The sequence below is a fragment of the Lagenorhynchus albirostris genome, chromosome 1 (genome assembly GCF_949774975.1).
Source record: "Lagenorhynchus albirostris chromosome 1, mLagAlb1.1, whole genome shotgun sequence".
NCBI lineage: Eukaryota > Metazoa > Chordata > Mammalia > Artiodactyla > Delphinidae > Lagenorhynchus > Lagenorhynchus albirostris.
The window spans coordinates 124,084,723-124,104,230 of record NC_083095.1 but is presented as its reverse complement, the minus strand read 5'-3'; the positions used below and the strand labels follow the sequence as shown (position 1 = coordinate 124,104,230).

At 53.1% G+C, this 19,508-nt stretch overlaps 1 protein-coding gene and 1 long non-coding RNA gene across 4 annotated transcripts in view; one reads left to right on the top strand and one right to left on the bottom strand.

The window, feature by feature from the left end:
- LOC132522225 (uncharacterized) overlaps positions 1-19,508 on the bottom strand; it is a 31,164-nt gene that overhangs the window by 2,010 nt on the left and 9,646 nt on the right. Inside the window, exons 2-4 of one of the 2 annotated variants that reach the window (XR_009541122.1) lie at positions 13,630-13,690; positions 12,307-13,484; positions 8,001-8,071 (exon numbers count right to left, since the gene is read on the bottom strand). This is a non-coding gene — a long non-coding RNA (uncharacterized LOC132522225). Of the gene's footprint in view, positions 1-3,662; positions 3,826-4,484; positions 6,015-8,000; positions 8,072-12,306; positions 13,485-13,629; positions 13,691-19,508 lie in introns of those variants that run through there. The other variant, XR_009541123.1, reaches the window with a different exon arrangement.
- Positions 1-19,508, top strand: part of MEGF11 (multiple EGF like domains 11) — a 237,112-nt gene that overhangs the window by 208,130 nt on the left and 9,474 nt on the right. The window contains exons 13-22 of one of the 2 annotated variants that reach the window (XM_060152435.1): positions 3,693-3,839; positions 4,214-4,348; positions 9,237-9,365; positions 10,537-10,665; positions 11,156-11,284; positions 11,845-11,973; positions 13,287-13,523; positions 15,057-15,175; positions 17,475-17,541; positions 18,172-18,273. In XM_060152435.1, the coding sequence (XP_060008418.1) occupies positions 3,693-3,839; positions 4,214-4,348; positions 9,237-9,365; positions 10,537-10,665; positions 11,156-11,284; positions 11,845-11,973; positions 13,287-13,523; positions 15,057-15,175; positions 17,475-17,541; positions 18,172-18,273 (1,323 nt within the window). The remainder of the gene's footprint in view (positions 1-3,692; positions 3,840-4,213; positions 4,349-9,236; positions 9,366-10,536; positions 10,666-11,155; positions 11,285-11,844; positions 11,974-13,286; positions 13,524-15,056; positions 15,176-17,474; positions 17,542-18,171; positions 18,274-19,508) is intronic. The other variant, XM_060152426.1, reaches the window with a different exon arrangement.

Sequence of the window (19,508 nt, the reverse complement as noted above, 5' to 3'; positions counted from 1 at the left end):
CTTAAAAATTATGTCTTTGATGGACAACCTTTCAGCAAGGTCTCTGCTGTTCTAAAACTAATTTTCCCAAACGTGGTCCTGAAGTCGTTTCAAAGGAGCAATTGATGTCCTGAGATTTGTCAAGCAGAAGGAAACCAAGGAAAGACAGTGAGGGCGCAGGGTAAAGGCCCCAGCCCCCTGCTCGGCAAGCCCTCCCCACCCACTGCTGACTACCGAGCCCCTGGCATGTTGCTTGTGCCTAGGCTCAACACTTGTTTCTCCTTGCTCTAAGCATGTACGTGTCTTCTCCCCTTGCCCCCCTTAGCCACACACTTCTTGACTGGCATGATATCGAATTCACCTTGCCCTGCACATGGTAGGTGCTTACTCAGTGTTTACTGAAATAAATTGAAAGAAGCTGGCCTATAACCATGTATGGCCTTTCCCCTTGAAGTGAAGGAGACCTTGACGATGTTCCGCTCCAACCTCCTATGCTACAGATGAGGAAAGGGAGCTGCCCAAGGTCTCAGGACATTAGTGCCAACAGGATGGGAGACACTGGAGTGCACTGTAAAGGGGAACCATTTATTCATTCAGTTGGCATTTATTGACTCGAGCCATCACCGAGTCTTTATTTGGCAGCTACCGTGTGCCCGGCACTGTGCTAGGCCCAGCAGTAAATGGCAAAATTCAACAGCAATAGCCCCTGGGCACCTACTGTGTGCCAGACACTGTCCTGGGTACTAGAGACGCAAAAATGACCAAGATCATTTCCCTGCCCATTAGGAGCACCTGGATAAAGAGAGTCAGAAGTCATAGTCCCTGTCTTCACAGGACACATATATATGAAATATTCAAATGATAGGGACAAAGTTGTATGCCACTATCAAATAGATGCTTGAATCCCTAGGCAGACATTCAGGGAGACTTCCTGGAGAAGGAAGACCCCAAAACCCAAAACAGTCCCTGAAGGATGTGGGCTGCTGAATTGCTGCTAGCCTTGTGACATGAACTAGAGGTCACAATATATAGATTCTTAGCCTAGCTTTACCCACCAGTGTGGATGTGTAGCGGGCCCTGAAAGATAAAGCAAAGAGATTCCCTAAGGGTAAGAATGGGAAGGACCCCTAAGGGGGATTATTATCCCCATTCAACAATAGGGAAAACAGGGCCTAGAGAAGGCAACTAACTGATGATACCACTCCTCTTCAGAAGCTGTAGTTGGAGAGCCTCCCTTTAGGCCAAGGTCAAGCCCTTTGACTGCACCGGTGCAACTGGCTTTTCCACGCAAGGGGAAACCCTGGACCCTTCTCTCCACTTAGATGCCAATGTCTTAAGTTCCAGGGAGCTCTTAGGACATATAACAGCCTCAAACAGGAGCCCCACACCCATAGAACCAGGCCTAGACTAGAATAATTGGCAGATCCTAGAACCTGGTGGGCCCTTGCAGCAATCTGAGCATGATCACCTTACACCTGTGGTTCTTAATCTCCAAAAAAGAGGACACCTTTTTTGTTTTGTTTTGTTTTTTTGCGGTACGCGGGCCTCTCACTGTTGTGGCCTCTCCCGTCGCGGAGCACAGGCTCGGGACACGCAGGCTCAGCGGCTCACGGGCCCAGCCGCTCCGCGGCACGTGGGATCTTCCCGGACCGGGGCATGAACCCGTGTCCCCTGCATCGGCAGGCGGACTCTCAACCACTGCGCCACCAGGGAAGCATGAGGACACCTTTTTGACATGAAAACATTTGGAGGATCCCACACATGAGAGCAGCTGTACTTTTAACATCCACTGATTTGGGGGAAAACATGATAGCAACAAGCTGCCATGAATTCAGGGGTGTTTTGCATGCATTGTGTTTTATTAATCACAGTAATATCTGCATACAGTTTTAGGGAAAAGCCTACAACTATGGGAAAGAGCCTTGGGCAGCCTAACCAAGCGTGCTTGCTGCACAGGAGGGATTGGAGGTCAGACAGTGGAGCTCCTCCATAGTCCAGCGCGCCTCCCAAGAGCAGCAGGGTCCCTCGGCCTGCAGTCTGAACAGGTTGTTTTCAACAACCACAGGCCAGAGAATTCCTTGGGGCAGATCATGGCTTTTGGTTTTAAACAGCTTTGTGGTTTCCCTCGCCCCAGGCTCCCCTTCGGTCCATCCGTGTTGCTTGTCCGGGCTTCACCTCTTGTGCACCTGAAACTCCACTGGGAGAGACCTCCACTGAGGAGGAAATGTGACCACCAGATTCTCACTGGGGAAAGACTGTATTCCCAGGAAGAAGCTCCCCGCACCCCATTCCCTCCATTCAGAGGCCTATTTCCTGCAGAGTGGCATCTGAAGCCTCCACCCTGCTGCAGAATTGAGCTGTCACAGGGAGGGAGGCCCAGGGAGGGAGCATGGGCTAGACTGAGGTGCTGGAGGAGAGTGAAGCCTGTTGCATCCCTTCCCTCTCCACTCTCTCCCCCTGTTCTGCCCCCTCGCCTTTCCCCACCCACCCAGGTAAGCTTGTATAATTCCAGCCTGCCTCTAAACTGGTCCCACCGCTCTCCTGCTGCTGCTAGGACCGGCTCTGTTCACTGAGCCTGAATGTCTTCCTCCCTCTTTCTTTTTCTTTCTCACGATCCCTTTCCTTATAACAAGGCAGACGTGCTTTGTAAACTAATTCTGCTCCTCTCTGAGCCTCTGATATTCACCTTCCAAAGCCAAATTGGTCTCCTGGGTCCCCATGGTCCATTCACCTTACGCGTGGCGGACTAGAAGCCTTTCTGCCTTGGGAGGAAACCCCATGCCAGAGCTGGGCATCCAGCCTCAGGCCTTTTAAAATTCTTCTCAGCCTTCAGGCTGTAATCACCCCAACACATATTTCCTTTCTCTCAGCTCAAAAAAGACCATGTAGGCCTTGCTCCTCTTTCTTTTTGACAGATTCCATCCCTTCCCACATAGGCCACTGTATGTCAAACTGAAGGTCATTAAATCAATTTTTTGGGTCACAACTAGCTTTTTTTTTCCTTAAGGACATAGAATACATCATAGTGCAAAGAAAACATCAGATTGCATCACAGTGACAGTAAATGTCATTTGCAAAATGTTGGTTTCTATTATACATGTGTGCGCACATATGATATAAAATACATATTGCACTGAGGACTGTGGTCAAAAGAATCTGAAAAGACCCCACCCACTCTCTAAGCCACTGCCCAGGGGCTGGTTGGCTAGGGCCCAGCAAGGATCGGTGGCTCCTGGGCTAACGTGGGTGGGCAGGTAACTCACTCCCAGCTCATGTAGCCCCTATAATGGCACTCACTTGCTGCACTAACCTTGGATTCCAGCTAAGATGTCAAAGACAAAGGAAGCCCTTCATGATCTGATCCCTTCTGATTCCCACAATCTCATCTCTTGCCGTATCCCATCTCGTACTTTATGGTTCAACCACACTATGCTGTTTTATCTTTCAAGGCGTGATTCTCTCTCCTGCCTCCTGCTCTTTGCACATAGGGTTTCCTTTATCTGGTCAATTCCTCCTTGGTCTTTAGGACTCAGTTCAGGCATCGCCTCTTCCTGGAAGCCCTCCCTGACCAGCCAAGCTTCTCTGTTTTTCTCCTCCATATTCCCAGATTTACTGTGTTTGCCTCCACCTCTTCTTACTGCATAGTACCCCCCCCCATTCTTCCTTTCACCCTCGCCCCTTACCACTGACTTGAGTCTGCCTCTGGCCCACAGGCATCCACTGTGACAGCACGTGTCCGCCCGGTCGCTGGGGCCCCAACTGCTCCGTGTCCTGCAGCTGCGAGAACGGCGGTTCCTGCTCCCCAGAGGATGGGAGCTGCGAGTGTGCCCCGGGCTTCCGAGGACCCTTATGCCAGAGAAGTAAGGCTGAGACCCTACCCCTCAGACCTCGGACAGCTCATCCTCCCCAGCCTTCCCAGCTGGAACTAGGACTGGCCTGAGAGAGGCTGGGCTTACACAGTCAGTCCCCATCAAGTCCCTCCCTCTAATCCCCTTTCTCCTGGCCCTGACTTTTCTGTCCCCAAGTTCAGGGCCTAGCCTGGCTCCCCAGTAGAAACAGGAGCAGACCACAACTCCTCTCTGTAGAAAGGGACGGGCCCTCCCAGGTGTGGGGCAGACACGACTCTCTCCATGCTTCTGAGAAGCCTCTCTTCATCGCTGTGTGGGACTGGACAAGTAGCCAGGCTGGCTGGGGCCCCTTGGGCTGCTGACCACCCTCTCCCCTTCACCCCCAGTCTGCGCCCCTGGGTTCTATGGCCACAGCTGCGCCCAGCCGTGCCCCCTCTGCGTGCACAGCAGCGGGCCCTGCCATCACGCCAGCGGCATCTGTGAGTGCCTCCCCGGATTCTCCGGAACCCTCTGCAACCAAGGTACCGTTTCCAGGGGGAAGGTGTGTGGACCAGCGAGACGAGGAGTCCCAGGAGGGAAGTAGCAGGGAAGGAAGGTTCAGGATTCTCATCATACTCTGTGGAGGCAGCTCCTTGGCTCTTCAGGGCTTAGACCTACCTTAATAAGGATTGGACACACCACGGGGTGTGAGACAAAGCCATGATGCAGTTGAAGGAACAGGCTCAGAGAGGTTAAATGACTTCTCCATGGTCTCACAGCTAGAAGCGGCAGAGCTGAGAAACAAATTCTGACTCCAAAGCCCAGTCTAAGCGGATAAAAATTGAAACAAGCGTAGATGAGGTCCACATATGAAGTGACCCCAAATGGCTTGTGCTGAGTGCCAAGTGGGAAAGGCAGAGAACACTGTGGGAGCTCAGAGGAGACAGTTCTGGCTTCGCTGGAGATGGCAACGTCCCAGCCCTTCTTCCCTCACACTCAGGCCAACACTAATCCCTCACCACACGCTTTCCTGTCTCAGCTGCAGAATCCACGGCACCAACTCCAGCCAACTCTTCCACTCAACGGGAGTTGAAAAGGGAGATAAAGCTTATTGAATTGGTGTGCTGCTAAACTGGCTCTCTGCGGGGGGGGAAAGCCCTAATCTGTATTATTTGCAAATTTCCATGCTGTAGATATTCCCACCATGGCTGATTCTAAGGTACCGGTTTAACACCGGTCGTGAAATTCCCGAATATTTAATAGCCAGTGTGAAGGTAGAAGCTGGCTCCGTCGCACACCATTGCTTGCTGCTGTCCCTGGCTTAGTTAGGCCAAAGCAGGGTGGATTTGGGGGACGGCTCCGTGCCGTGTAGGACTTCAGCTGGGCCTTAGCCTAAAAGGCAGAGATGGAAGAAAGGCATTGTGGGTAGAGGAACCAATCTGGGCAAAGCACAGAGGCGTGCACATGCGACTATCCAGCCACAGGGAATGGCAGGAGGATGCAGGGGCTGTGGATGGCAAAGGGGACTGAGAAGGTAGTCTGGGGACTCCTGGAGAGTTTTGAAGACAAGGGTGTAGAATTTGTACTTTAACCTGTAAGGAGCGAAAGGATCTTAGTCTAAGGTAAACTTAGAGCTAAAAGCAACTTCAAGGTCATCTGTGAGAGTCTCATCTGGCCTCTGCTTAAATACTTCCTTTGAGAGCTCACTGCCTCCCAGGGGACTGGATTCTTTTGATGAATAATGACCACTGAGCTCGGCTATTTTTCTAAGTGTGTGGGCCATTAATATGTATGAGTGGAAAGTTAACTCCGTGATGCTTTGAGGTCATGAGAAGTTTGGACCCCAGGGAAACATACGTGACAGTTTCATTTGCTTGCAGTCCTCCTAGGGCAGTTTAATCATAACCTGACGTGTCGAGGTTTACTTATTAAACATCGGAGACCCAGCTGTCAATACAGATAGGCCAGGTCTAAATTAGGACCTAAGCAGCCCGAGGAGTAACTCTCACATCCTGCAATGTCTGATTTATCGCCCGCTGGCCTAATGAGTACTTTCCACACATAGATCTAACAGAGTTTGCTATTAACGGCAACTGCCCTGGTTAAGTCTCAAACCTTGTAAAAAATTGAACTGATGCTTTCTAATGACTGGCTTTCCAGCGAGTTACAAATTACAGACACTGCTTATGCAGAATCATTAAACATAGATTAAATACAACCAGATGTTTTCTTTTCACCAGTCCCCCTTCTCTCCACCACCCCTCTCTTTGCCTCACTCTTGATTCAGCTAAGAAGTTAACCAATTAATGTATTAGACTGATCACATTAGCAGCTCTGTGGGTGAATTTGTCAGCCTTGCATATGTGAGAAAGACTTCAAAGATAAGACTTGTTAGAGAAGTCTTGTTAGAGAAGCTCAGAGTTGGTTTTAGGATGGGTGTCAGTGGAGCATCTCTGGCACCCGGCTCCCCACAGAGGGCCAGGACTAGGGGATGGGTTCCCCACATCATGTACCTCCCAGAGGCAGGGAAGAGCATGCTGGGTGACCTGCTTTTCAGGAAGCCAAAGCTGGAGGCTGAGCTGCAAACAGGTGAGATGCATGTCATCCTCCTGGCAGTGGACCCGCCCTGGAAGGAGCTAAGGTTTTTGCTAGGGAAGAGCACAGGGCCCAAATCAGCCATCGTGCCCATAACCATTAACTATAGCCCAAGGCCAGTGGGTGAGGGTTATCAGTCCCATTTCAAAGATGAGGAAACAGAGACTGAGAGGAGTGATGTGGTTTGCTCGGAGGTACTTAGCCAGTGAGTGGCAGAGCTTCCTGGCTGTGTGACCTTGGGCAAGTTACTTAACCCCTCAGTCCCTCAGTTTCCTCATCTGTAGAGTTAGTAATAATGAAAATATGTAATAATGAGAGTATTACAAGGTTAATTGAACTAATATTTGTGAAGCATTCTGAACAGTGGTACATAAAAGTGCCACAGAAGTGTTTGTTGAATACATAAATAAAACTAGTACCCAAACCCAAGGCTTTGGGCTAGAGAGCCTGGTATTGTTTGTCTCAATTGCTAATCATGTCCAGGAGAGGCACAGAGTGGCCACAGATCCAGGTGCCCACCATCCGGTTGGGGAAGGGCTGACAATATGAGGCAGTGTGGCCTAAGGGAGGGGTGCCAGCCCAAATTTCAAGAGATGTGGGCCTGGGGAAGTTGCTTTTCTTTAAGAATCAACACCTTCCCCTGATGCTCAGTGTGGCTCAGCCAAATGAGGGCCTCAGGGATTCAAGGACTTCCTCCCCCATAACAGGGATGCAAGGAGGCCATCTTGGAGGGTGTAGGGCCAGCTGGAACTGGGCTTTGAGGGGAGCGTGTCAAACTGAGAGGAGCTCGAAGGGACAGGGGTCACTGATTCCAGCAGAACCCACTGGAACGTCACTGCTCCTGGGGCCAGTTTTGGCCATTTGGGGAATAGTTCCTGAGGGTTTGTTGTATGCCATGCACCGTGCTGGGCACTCAGACACAACAAAGAACAAGAGAGCCAAGTTCCCTGCCCTCATAAAGCCTGCAGTCCAGAGGGGAAAATTCTGAGCTCAGCCTTTCTCAGCAGAACTTGGGGGCTGGGGTGGGGGGAGAAGGGGCAGCAGTTTATTTCCACATATTCAGCCACCGTGCCTTGAGCACCTGTTGTTTTTCCAGGCATTGTGGGTGTACAGACACGGGTGGAACCCAGGCCTGGCCTGAAATGGCTCACAAGCCACAGTAACAGAAGACCAGGGAAGAAACTAATAGAGGGTCCTAGAAGCTCAAACAGGGACATAGCCTCCCAGAACAGAGAAGAGGGGTGAATCTGTTAGGATTAAGTTCAGCTATAAGTAACATAAAAACCCAAAATAACTGACTTGAAGATGACAAGCTTTGTGTCCCTCACACATTTACAAAAAAACCAAAAAGATAAAAAGAAAGAAAAGCAAAGATCCAGAAGTAGGCCACTAGGGAGTGGTAGGGTAGCTTACATAGATGTCAGGGACCCAGACTCCTTCTATCTTGTTGTTCTGCCATCCTCAGCACATGGCTTCCACCTCTGAGGAAAGGTAGCTGCTTGAGCTCCAGCTATCTTACCCACAATTCTCATCCATAATCCACATTATTCTTCAACAGGAAGGATGAATGGGCACATAAAGACACGCATTTCCACTTACCATTGGTCAGAATGTAGTCACGTGGTCATACCTCGCTGTGCAGGTGGACATACGCCCAGTTAAAACTACTTCTAAGGAAGAAGAGAATTGATATTGAAGGACTAGCTGTCTACTACAGAGGGATCATCGGGGAGGTGGTCCTTAAGATGTGTCTTGTAGGCAGGGTAGGATTTCCACAGCTGGGCATGAGGGTCAGGGAAATTCTGGGAGGGAACAGCTGGAGTGAAAGCACAGAGGAGGAAAGGCATGGGGTGTTATTTGGAAAGTGGTGTGTGGTCCAATGTCTGGGTGATGAGGTATGTTTAAGTGCTGATCTCTAGGATCTAGGTTTTATTCTGGGGCACTAGGGTGCCACTGAGGATGTTTGAGCAGGGCATAGGAGTGCCATGAAGAGAGCTGTGCTTTAGAGAGCTCAGGCTGTAGGAAGCAGGTGGAGGATGAATTGAGAGGGAATTGAGAGGGAGGTGCTCGGTGAACACTCATATCTAGTCCTCAAGGAGCTTGCAGCTTTGTTGAGGAAACCAGCCCTTCCTCCAGGAGCCAAGGAATGACTCCTCCAGGAGGGGCCGGGATCAAAATCCTACAAAGGACTCAAGGTGGAAATACCATGGGAGCTCAGTGGAAGAGAGCACCTTGTGGACCCAGGAGGGCTCTCCTGGGGAGAAGGCTGAACTGAGGCTCAAGGAACAGGTTGGATTTGGAGAGACAGGAAACAGGGGGACAGGGATAGACATTCGGGGCCGGTCCTCCAGCCATCTAACTGCAGACAGACCTGCCACCCTGCATTTGTCCCTCTCCTTCCAGCTATAAACATTCCCTGCCCTCGCAGTTGTGAGATCAGTGATGCTGACACAAGTGTGGTAATGGAAAGCAGAAGGCTTCGGGGCAGTGCAGGGACCACTGGACTGAGTGCAGAGCTGGGATTCCCAGCCTCACCACTTCTGTCTGTGAGACCTAAGTCAAGTGATTCTACCCCTATGGGCCTCAGTTGGTTCCTGTCAGAGGGAATCATTACTAGAGGCTCCCGAAGAAGGCAGCTGTGGACACAAGAGGGGGAACTCATTGATGTGGAAATGGAGAAGGGTGATGGGGGTGCTGAGGTGGGCAGTTCCCACCCAGATCCGTGACCCCAGCTGGCCATGGCTGTGGCCTGGGAACTTCTGGGGGTGTAGCTGTGGGTGGTGGTCTGAGGAGTACAAGTGGGAGGGCAGGTGCCAGGCTGTCCTGTGCCCACAGTGTGTGCTGGAGGGCACTTTGGGCAGGACTGTGCCCAGCTCTGCTCCTGCGCCAACAACGGGACCTGCAGCCCCATCGATGGCTCCTGTCAGTGCTTCCCTGGATGGATTGGCAAGGACTGCTCACAGGGTAAGCTGCTGCCCTCTGGGAATGCTCCCCCTGGAATGCCCCCGACCATGGTCAGGCCCAGAAACACCCACTCCCTGCCCAGAACCTCTCTGCCCCTGGTGCTTCTACCTCCCAGGGCTGAAATCTCCTGCAGATAGGAATGGCCACCTGAGTCCCATATAGTCTCTGTAGCTAACGTGATGAATTACTAGGATTGATCACTAGCATTATTAACTGTTAGTATTAAAGATATGGGCGTTATTCGTAGTATCATTAATACTATGAACGCTGAGTATTAATACTTCTAGCATCTGATCAAGGAGTAGCCCCTAAGTTTGGATGGGGAGGAAGAGGGAGTAGGGAAGTGAGGGGAGGCCCGGGCAGTTGCCTCACAAGGGTGTCCTCTGGGTGGCTCACGTGACTGATGTCCTGGGCATCATAGGCCTGGGCAGAGCATTGTAGGGGCTGTTCCTATAAGGTGAACCCAATCTGATACAGAGGTAACAGGGACCCCCAATCTACAGGCAGAGACTCAGCCTCTGCCCTGTGGAGTCCTTGGCTGATGGGTGAGACCCAGCCAGTACCCCTAGAACGGTCCCAGTTAAGATGCCCTGGCCCAGGACTTCCCTGGTGGTCCAGTGGTTAAGATGCTGCACTTCCACTGCAGGGGGCAAGGGTTTGATCCCTGGTCAGGGAACTAGGATCCTGCATGCCAGGCAGCGGCCAAAACAAACAAAAAAACTGGCCTGAAGGCATTTCCATTCTGATGGAGGAGACACCCCTGCTATCCTCCGGGAGCTCATTAGCTCCCTGAGAAGAAATAAGTCCCTACCCTGGGAAAGCCCCCCCCCCCCATCCTCATGGGGAAGTTAGTACACACAGTATTCACACCGTAAACCGCAGTGTTTACAGTTTACCACACGCTCCAAATCACAGTCATTCCCCTAAGAGGGAAGGTTCAGAAGCCCTCAGAACTGGGAGGGTGGGCAGAGAATCCGGGCTTAATGGGAATCCTGGGTGACTGGGTCAAGAGGTGAGTGGAGGAATTCTGGGAACAGTGGTTAAGCCCCGTGAAAGCCAGGAAATGCCACCCGGGGGCATCCTGGCTGACATGCACTCCCCCTCCCTCCCCCTCCCTCCCCCTCCGCCCCTCTCTGCCTGGCCCTCACCCTCGGCACCCCCCCACGCCCAGCTTGCCCACCTGGGTTCTGGGGCCCCGCCTGCTTCCACACATGCAGCTGCCACAACGGGGCGAGCTGCAGCGCCCAGGATGGGGCCTGCCACTGCACCCCTGGTTGGACCGGACTCTTCTGCACGCAGCGTAAGCCCCGCCTCCCCGCCTCCCAGCCATTTGGAATCCCATGCTGCGGCCTGCTGGCTGCCGTGGGCATTGTCTGGACATGCAGTGGAGGGAGGGAGGAGGCAGGCCCCAGGGCTCGGAGCTATCCACCCCCACCACCCACCCCTGGGGTTAAAGAGTCTGGCCGGACTCAGGAGGTTGAGGCGCCCAAAGTCCTGGAAGGCCAGAGCTATCGGGTACCCCAGCAATCACCAAGACCAGACCCTCCCTGGACAGGGGGCCCAGCGTGGGGAGGAGCAGCCTGTGGTTGCACAGCAAAGAGACATCAGCCTGGCCTCTGGTTCCAAGGTACCCTTGTCCAAAGGACTCCCTGCCTCTTCAGCGTGAGGGTTCCGAGCGTGGAGCGTGCAGGGTGTCGCTAGTCCTCACCCCATGCTCAGAGAAAGAAGGGGCAGGAGGCAGGTTTGGTCCCAACTGCACCTCAGCGGTTGCCCCCGCCGTTTCTCTCCAGGCTGCCCAGCAGCGTTTTATGGGAAGGACTGCGGGTATGTGTGCCAGTGTCAGAATGGTGCCAGCTGTGACCACATCAGCGGCAAGTGTACCTGCCGCACGGGCTTCACCGGGCGACACTGTGAGCAGAGTAAGCTGTCCCAACCCCTGACCCTGGTGTCAATGCCAGGCCTCAGCCTCCTGCAGGGGAAGCCTCCCCCTTTGAGGTCCACCCATCAGGGCCCTGCACCGCCTGCTCCCTTGACTTTTGGAGCAACTCCCAAGGAGAAAACCTGAAGGTTGGGCCTACGTTGGCTTAAGAGTTTCTTCCTTCAGTGGGGGTGGGGATGGGGCATGTGGAGGCAGAGCAGAGCCTTTGCTGGGGGAGGAGCTTAATGAGAGTAGAGGGAGGCAGATCTTGTTTGATTGATCTTTGAAGCCCCTGTGGCACCCGGCTCAGGGCCTGACACACGGAAGGTGCTGTGTAAATATGGACCAGGTGAGGAGGAGGTAGGGGTGGGTGTCCCCCCACTCAGGGTTATAGGTGTTCTGTCTAGCCCCAAGTAGCAAACCAAAGCACATCAGGAGCTACAGAGAAAGAGGCTTCGCTCTGTGAGGCAGAACTAATCCTCACAGCTGCCCACATAAGGGATGGGAGGGGTGGAGTGGGCGTACCTCACTGTCGACTCCGATTCTCTTCATGCTACACAGGATGTGCCCCAGGAACCTTTGGCTATGGGTGTCAGCAGCTATGTGAGTGCATGAACAATGCCACCTGTGACCATGTCACAGGCACCTGCTATTGCAGCTCTGGATTCAAAGGGATCAGGTGTGACCAAGGTAATACACAGATGGCAGAGTCCCCGGGGAAGGGGGCTATAGAAAGGGCCCCATGGGGCAGGCTCTAGGGAGTAGCCAATGGGACTGACTGAATTTTATAAGGACACTCTGTGACTTCCTTTTATTCACATTGGGAGGAGAGTGGGAGTGGAATGGGGGGCGGGGGCTGAGGAGGGGGAGGCTCCAGGCACTGGAAAGGCAGATGGAGAAGGCAGCCTCTCAGGCACCACTTCCCTCTGCTCATCCTTGGCAAGTTTTGTGAGCCAAGGAAGGATGACGGCAAGCCAGTGCTGTGGAAGGGTCAGCAGACCGAGTCGGAAGATCTGCCACTACCTGCTAGGTGTCCTTGGGCCGGCCATTTCCTTTTGCTGGGTCTGTTACTCCACATGTGGAAAGACACAAGGTTCTGCTGAGAGCCAAGGAGCCCAAAGGGGCTCAACCTTGGCTCCAGGTCTATAGTCAGACAAGACCCCATAGTGCTGTTGTGAAGACCAAGTTAAGATAATGTGAGTAAAGGACTCAGCACAGTGCCTGGCACATCAAGTGAGCACTCGATAAAGGGTTTTTGCTGTTGGCTGTAGGAGATAGGGATGAGAATGGGCACCCAAGCGTTCACAGTACAGAAAAGGGGCCAAAAGACATTTCCACTGCATTCTGACGGGGGATGAGGGACAGCCCACACATATATCATCAAGAGGGGTTTTAGGAGCAGCAATCCTGGGCACACTGGTACAGCACTCACAGCTTTCATTGTCAGTCTCTCATTAGTGCTCACAGTGGGATTGCTGTCCCCATGTTACAAATGAGCAAACTGAGGATTCTGAGTCACACAGTTGGTAGACAGGGAGGGGGCTGAGTCCAGTTTTTCCCGACTCCTGAGAAACCCACTCTACCAGTTACTGGTTGTGTGATCTTGGGCAAATTACCTAACCTTTTGGTGACTCGGTTTCTTCATCTGTGAAAGGGAAATAATTAGTCTTTATTTCTTAAAGGACTTATAAACAGCTTTTTATAGGGCTGCTGGGAAGATCAAATGAGTTAATATCTGTAACTCATTTTCAGAACAGAGTAAAACACTCAGTAAACATCCATTATTTTGGCTCCCACCTATGATCACATTTGCTCCCTGTCACGACCCTGGGACGCTACCCTTTGTAGACAGTTGAAGACAGACACGTGAGGTTGAAGGGATTGAAGAATAGGGCCAAGACCAGCACCCGGGTCTCCTAACCTTAGGAGTCCAGGCCCCAGGCTGAGGAGATCTGAAGAGCAAGCAGGCCTGCCCCAGGCTCAGCCCCTCCCTCTGTCCGCAGCTGCCCTCATGATGGAGGAGCTAAATCCCTACACCAAGATCAGCCCAGCACTGGGTGCAGAGCGGCACTCGGTGGGTGCTGTCACAGGCATCGTCCTCCTGTTGTTCCTCATTGTGGTGCTGCTGGGCCTGTTCGCCTGGCACCGGCGGCGGCAGAAAGAGAAGGGCCGAGACCTGGCTCCCCGCGTCTCCTACACACCTGCCATGAGGATGACCAGCACTGACTACTCCCTCTCAGGTAAGGGCTATGCCCCCAGCAGCTCCCTCCCGCGCCCCGCCCCCGCATACACACACACAGGACCCAAGAGGAGCCACACAGTATTCTTGGGGACACCGGGGTTTACCGCTGAAGGTGGGTGGTCGTGCCTGCAGAGTTGTCTTCTGGGGCTGGTTGCTCAGGCTCCCCTGCAGAGACAATGGAGGCGAGGAGCTGGAGCTCACTTGGGAAAGGTAGATGGGGCTCCCAGGGGGTGTCATTTCCAGGATGCCCACTCTGAACAGCTACGGTTAGGAGCCTTCTTCCATTTCCCCAGAGCTTCCCCTCCTCCTCACCGGGCTTTAGTCACAAGAGCACCCACACTAAGCAGTAAATTTCCTAAATGCTCCAGGGGAACCTCTCCCCAGCCTGTGCCACCTCAGGAAACCAGCTGTGGGGCCCAATGTCCAAGCCCTGTCCCATTTTTGTTTCCTTGGTGAAGGCCTCAGAGCACCCCTCCCTCCCAGTTCCCAGAGTTAGGAGGGCCCTATTTATACAGTGGAAGGGGACGGGGCCTGATGTGGGGAAGTCTGAAAGTCTGGGCAATGTCCCTTGAATCAGGCCTGCTGGAACCCAGTCTGTTCACAAATGGGGTAACAACTCCAGCAGGCATTTATCTGGGAGTCTGGACTGCTGCCTTAGAAATAAGAACAGCTTTTTGCTTCATATTTCATTAAACAGAAGAGGTCAAAATGCTCTAAAATTGCCCACAGCCCTGAGCCACAGGAGGGTAGGCCTGTCAGGGTATGCACAAGGATGACAGCTCTCTCCAGCTGGCCCCATAGCTCATGGCTGACCTGCAGCCTCCTGGACCTTGGACTTACTTAGAAAACCAAGATCATGTCGACCTGCTGACATGTCATTCCTGCTAATTCCATTGCCTACTATTTGCCCAGCTCCGTGCTAGGCGTTGCAGGAGAGCCAGGAGCGGCCCAGGTGCAGACCCTACCTTGAGGAAGTTCCTGGCCTACATGCTGCCCTGGGTTTCAGCCAAAGTAGATATCCCCTGATGAAATCCCAAAGCTCATAGGGAGGATTTGGGGATTTTCTTCTATGACTATAGTAAGCAAGGCTGGCTAGGTTTTCCCATGCCATTCCACTGCAATCTGCAGGAGGGCAAGGCTAAGGTCAGGAGAAGTGGGGTTCTCTTTACAGCCTCACTACTGGGATCTGACCCTGGGGGAGGCAGGGGAGGGTCAGCATAGCCCTACATAGTGACTCAGGGATATCTGAGACTGTCAAATTAACGCTTCTCACGCTGGTGCCACGCTCCACCCTGGCAAGCCTAACCTGCAACCTGCAAGCTGCACGGAGGGCCACCGCAAGGAAAGGGGCAAATCAGGCTCTACACATTTCTAGGGGAGTAGTAGATGCCAGGAAGCTTGGGGGCTGGGAGACTTGACTGTCTCTCTTTGCAGAGCACTTTCAAGGCAGCCCAGCCCAAGCATTAGTTTAGGGGTGTCTCATGCCAGGGCCAGGGATGTGATGGCATGTGGCACCTTGTTCTCTTCCCAGATTTGTCTCAAAGTAGCAGCCATGCCCAGTGCTTTTCCAATTCCAGCTACCATGCACTGGCGTGCGGGGGGCCTAACACCAACCAGGCCAGCACTCTGGACAGGAACAGCCCCACCAAGGTACCGGGCCCCTAACTCCCCAGCCCCCATCCACTGTCTACGCACTGAGCCCTCACCTCTGCCTGGGAAGAAACTGCACCACCACCACCCCGCCCAGGGTCTGTGTGGAACCAACTGCCAATACAATACACATTGCCCTGTGATCCCATGTAAACACTCTGTGAAGCACGTAAGAGGAGGCCACCAGGTTATATGGAGCCAACAAGTGCCATGTAACCAGGACACGTCACATGTAACCAACTCACAGCATCACTCGATATAACATACACCCCCATACCCTGTGTGTAACCGGTGGGTACCAAGTCATGTGATCAAGTAATCATGTGTAGCCTTGTCACACATAACCATGTAACCACTTTTGCCTCATGTTAACACGTATAATCAAAACACTACAGAATTAATCACCACAGTATGTTACCAGCACCATGTGTGCAGCCAGCACATTATGGAGTAACTGCTATTACTTAGGTACCACCTTACATACTACATGTTATCAGTACACACCCACAACCATTTGTTGCTATCAGAACCGTCACAAGGGACATGGAACCCGAACATCAGTCACAGCCAAGTGTTCCCATTAACAGTGAGTCCTGCAGGCCTTCAAGGTCAGGTGAGTACCACCCTGGACAGGGCCTTTCCTCACAGCTCCCAGCCTAACCCTGGCTGATGGCAAGACGTCCTCGTACAATCACAGGCCCTTGGGCAAGGATGTCTCAGCACACATGTGTAGTGAGCACCCCCTGGTGTGCCAGGATCCATAGTGGGCAGATGAGAGGTTCAGAAATGAGGGACAGCCCCAAGGACCACAAGGTCAACGGGCTCATGCTGCATACCTGCGTGCACACTCACACGCTATGGCAGGACCATGGGGGGCTGGGTGGCAAAACCCCATCCTGGGCCAGGAACATGGCCAGGAGCAGTTTTCATCCTCCAGGTCTGTGCCTTATAGAGCTCTAGGGATCCTTTCTCCCCATCTGCCCCACAGAAAATGTCCACCAGTCTACGGACCATGGCTGCTGCCACAGCCCTGGTAGCAATGCACCCTGAGCCCCCTAGCAACAATGACACAGACCCCATATAGCCCCAGGAGCCACCCCTGTCAAGCCAGCACCCAAAGGCCCTCTTCAGGGGCTCTCAGCCTCAGTTTTCCAATAGAATGGCAGTGCTGCAAGCAGGGGTACCTCGAGGTCTGTATGCAAAGCCTGTGGCCGTCAGCCCCACACCCAGCTTCACAGCTTTAGGCTGATCTGAGGAGCCAAGGTAAGGGAATCCAGGAGCTTCCCAGCAGGAGGTCCTTGATTAACTAGAGCCACATTATCAAGGCTACAGCAGGTTAGAGGCAAAGGACGCCAGGGGTGAGAGACAAAGTCCCTTGTGGCCATGTCATTCTCGGTCTCACGCTGACAGGGAAGCACCAGCCACCCTCTGTCACTCAGTAAGGGGGTGAAGTTACTACAGAGTAGCCCACTTGGTGACCCTCTGGCTCATTTCACCCCAGGGGCCCAAAGTAGTTCTGTGTGGTCAGGGACCCCTCAGCCTGGCAAATTTTTAGCAAGGGCAGGCAGCTGTGATGACATGGAAAGGACATGGGTCTGGGAGCTGAGACCTGAGTTGTAGACCTGTCTACAGGTCTGTCACTGCCTGTGTGTGTGACCATGAGCGGGGCCCACAAGCAGGACTCAGGTCCCCAGCTGTGAAATGAGAACAACCATCCTTGCCTCATATGAAGGGCAGCTGTGAGATCGCAGGAAGAAGAAGGGTTGCGCCATAAGGCCAACCTACCCTGAAGCTTTCTTGGTCACATGAAAGGAAGATTCTCACACTCAGCCCAGGTCAGGTGGCAGAGGTGACAGTGATGTTGCAGGCAGCCTCGGCACCCGGCTCTGTGCTGGAGATGGCCTCGTGTTGCAGCCGAGACGCTGCCAACACCCCTTTCTCCTGCAGCTCAGCCCCATCCAGCTGACCTGCTTTCCCTGTCAGGGCCAGCTTGGCTCAGGCCAGTTCTTGGCTCTCAAGAGGCCCTGCCCTTTGCTCCCCTGTGTCCCAGGGGCCCAAGAGCCTTACAGCTTCAGCCAGACTGCTTAGATGGGGGTATATGTTCTGTTCCCACTGGCCTCAGCCACACCACGGTGGCCTATCATAGAACACCTAACTCTCCCTTTCCCTCAACGACCTAGCACCTAGGTGGGTCAGGGTCATCACAGGGGTGGGTGCACGAGGGTGGGCAAAAGCAAAGGCTGGGCAGGGGCATCTCAAGGGCACTAGATAGTAACTCGCTCTCCTACTTTCCAAACAGCTCAGTAACAAGTCCCTTGACAGAGACATGGCAGGCTGGACCCCCTACAGCTATGTGAACGTGTTAGGTCAGTAGTGGTTTGAGTCTGGTCCCCTGCCATCACATCCCACCCTCTTCTCCTTCTCCCATATTAACAGGGGCCCATCCCAGCTCCCTGGGAGAGTTAGTAGATAAATCTTAAGCATGGTTTCCCCCAGGGTGAAGGGGTGTGGGGAGGAAACCCAAGCCCCTATTTCAGCTCTTATAAGCAAATAAAGTCCAAGAGCCCTTTCATTCCTATGTTAGGGGATAGGGAGAGAGTGGCTATGACCCAGGGACCACAAGGGAGAAAGCTAGGGCCCAGATGTGGGGATTCAGGTTGGAAGCAAAAGATGCACTCACCATCTGGGAAAGGGACCCCTGCCTGAGCCAGGCCCCACCAAGGTGCCCCTTTCAAGGGCTTATTCCCTCTGCCCCACTGCCCTGGCAGACACCAATTCCTATGGGGGTGCGGGTGAGGGGTGGGGAGTGAGGGGTAGCAAGGCCAGTGGCCTCAGCTCTAGCAAATCCCTCTGGCCCTGCTGGCTCTAGCGCCTTTGGATGCTACACATGGAAGCCCTAATTCCTTCCAACCTGCCCCACCCTGACCCTCATCCCCCAACCCCTGCCATACCAGGGCCCTGGGAATAATGGCTCCTCCCTGTCATCCTCTCACTAGACTCCCATTTCCAGATCAGTGCCCTGGAGGCCAGGTACCCGCCCGAGGACTTCTACATTGAACTTAGACACCTCAGCCGCCCCGCTGAGCTACACTCACCAGGTTAGACTCCCAGCCCTACCCTCTATCCCCTGGACCCCTGAGGTTGTCATACCAGACCAGACCCAGCACCTACCCTAACCCCCACTCCTATCCTTTAACTTACCCCCATGGTCCCAGAACTCTCCCTGCTGAGCCCCTTCCCTCCGACATAATTAATCTACAAGCCCAATTCCCTATCTGAAGAAGGAAGCCTGTCTGGATCCCCCCAGTCACCCCTTCTCCTCCTATCATGGTCAGTGGATATGGACAAACTGCAAGTAGTATTAGGTGAAGGGAACACAACATAACCGCACTCCCTGCAGACCACAGAATACAACCCAAAACCACTGAGAAGTGACTTGGAGATGGTGACATCTTTGGGATTCTTTGGGCCCGTGGATGTGAATGACGGAGAGTTGGTTCTCTGGCCAAAAAGCCCAATGTCCCTGAGAGAGAGACCCCAGACTGGCTCTCCCAGATCATAGGGTAGGGTGGTCCAGTAGGGATCTAGAGAGGTTGAGGCAGGATGTGTCAACCAACATCCTCTGTGCTCATATATTAGGCTCAAACCTGGTAGCTTGGGAAAGATGCAAAAAAGAGACTTGGAAAATCAGTCCTGCTATGGGAGGATGTGAGGTAGGAGTTACAGAAGTAGGTGCAATGAATAAACAGAGAATTTGGCCTCCCTACAAAGTAGTCCTGCCCTAGATGGCACACTGGACAACCTGGGCCTGAATTCAGGCTCTAGCTGGTTTCTAGAGCTCAAGTGAAATGCAGCTCTACCAACCCCTGCAGGTCTCTGAGGCCAGTAGCAGTAAGAAGAGCAAAGGTTCTAAATCCATCTACCTGTTAAGTAGGCATGGGCTTCACATACCCTGGGCTTATACCCAGGAGGCTGTGCTCCTGGCTGTGAGCCCCCTAAGCAGTGCTCAGGACATTCAATAACCCCACCAAATACAACCCCCCGACACACACACTACCACCACCCTGCACCTCTTTCCATTTGGGAGCATCCTCTGGGCTCAGCCCAGATTTCTCCCTTCAACCACTGTAGCCAGAGCCACCACACGCTGTCATTTTTTCGCTTACACTGAGGCAGGCTGGTGGCCAATGGGAGAGAATACTTGAGAACATCTGAGCTCTAGGCAGAACTCAACTTCTCACTTGTCAGTGTGATCTCAGACAAGTCACTGCCCTTCTTTGAGCCTGTTTCCTGTTCTCTAAAAAGGGAAAAAGTTAACAGCCTAGCCTCCCTC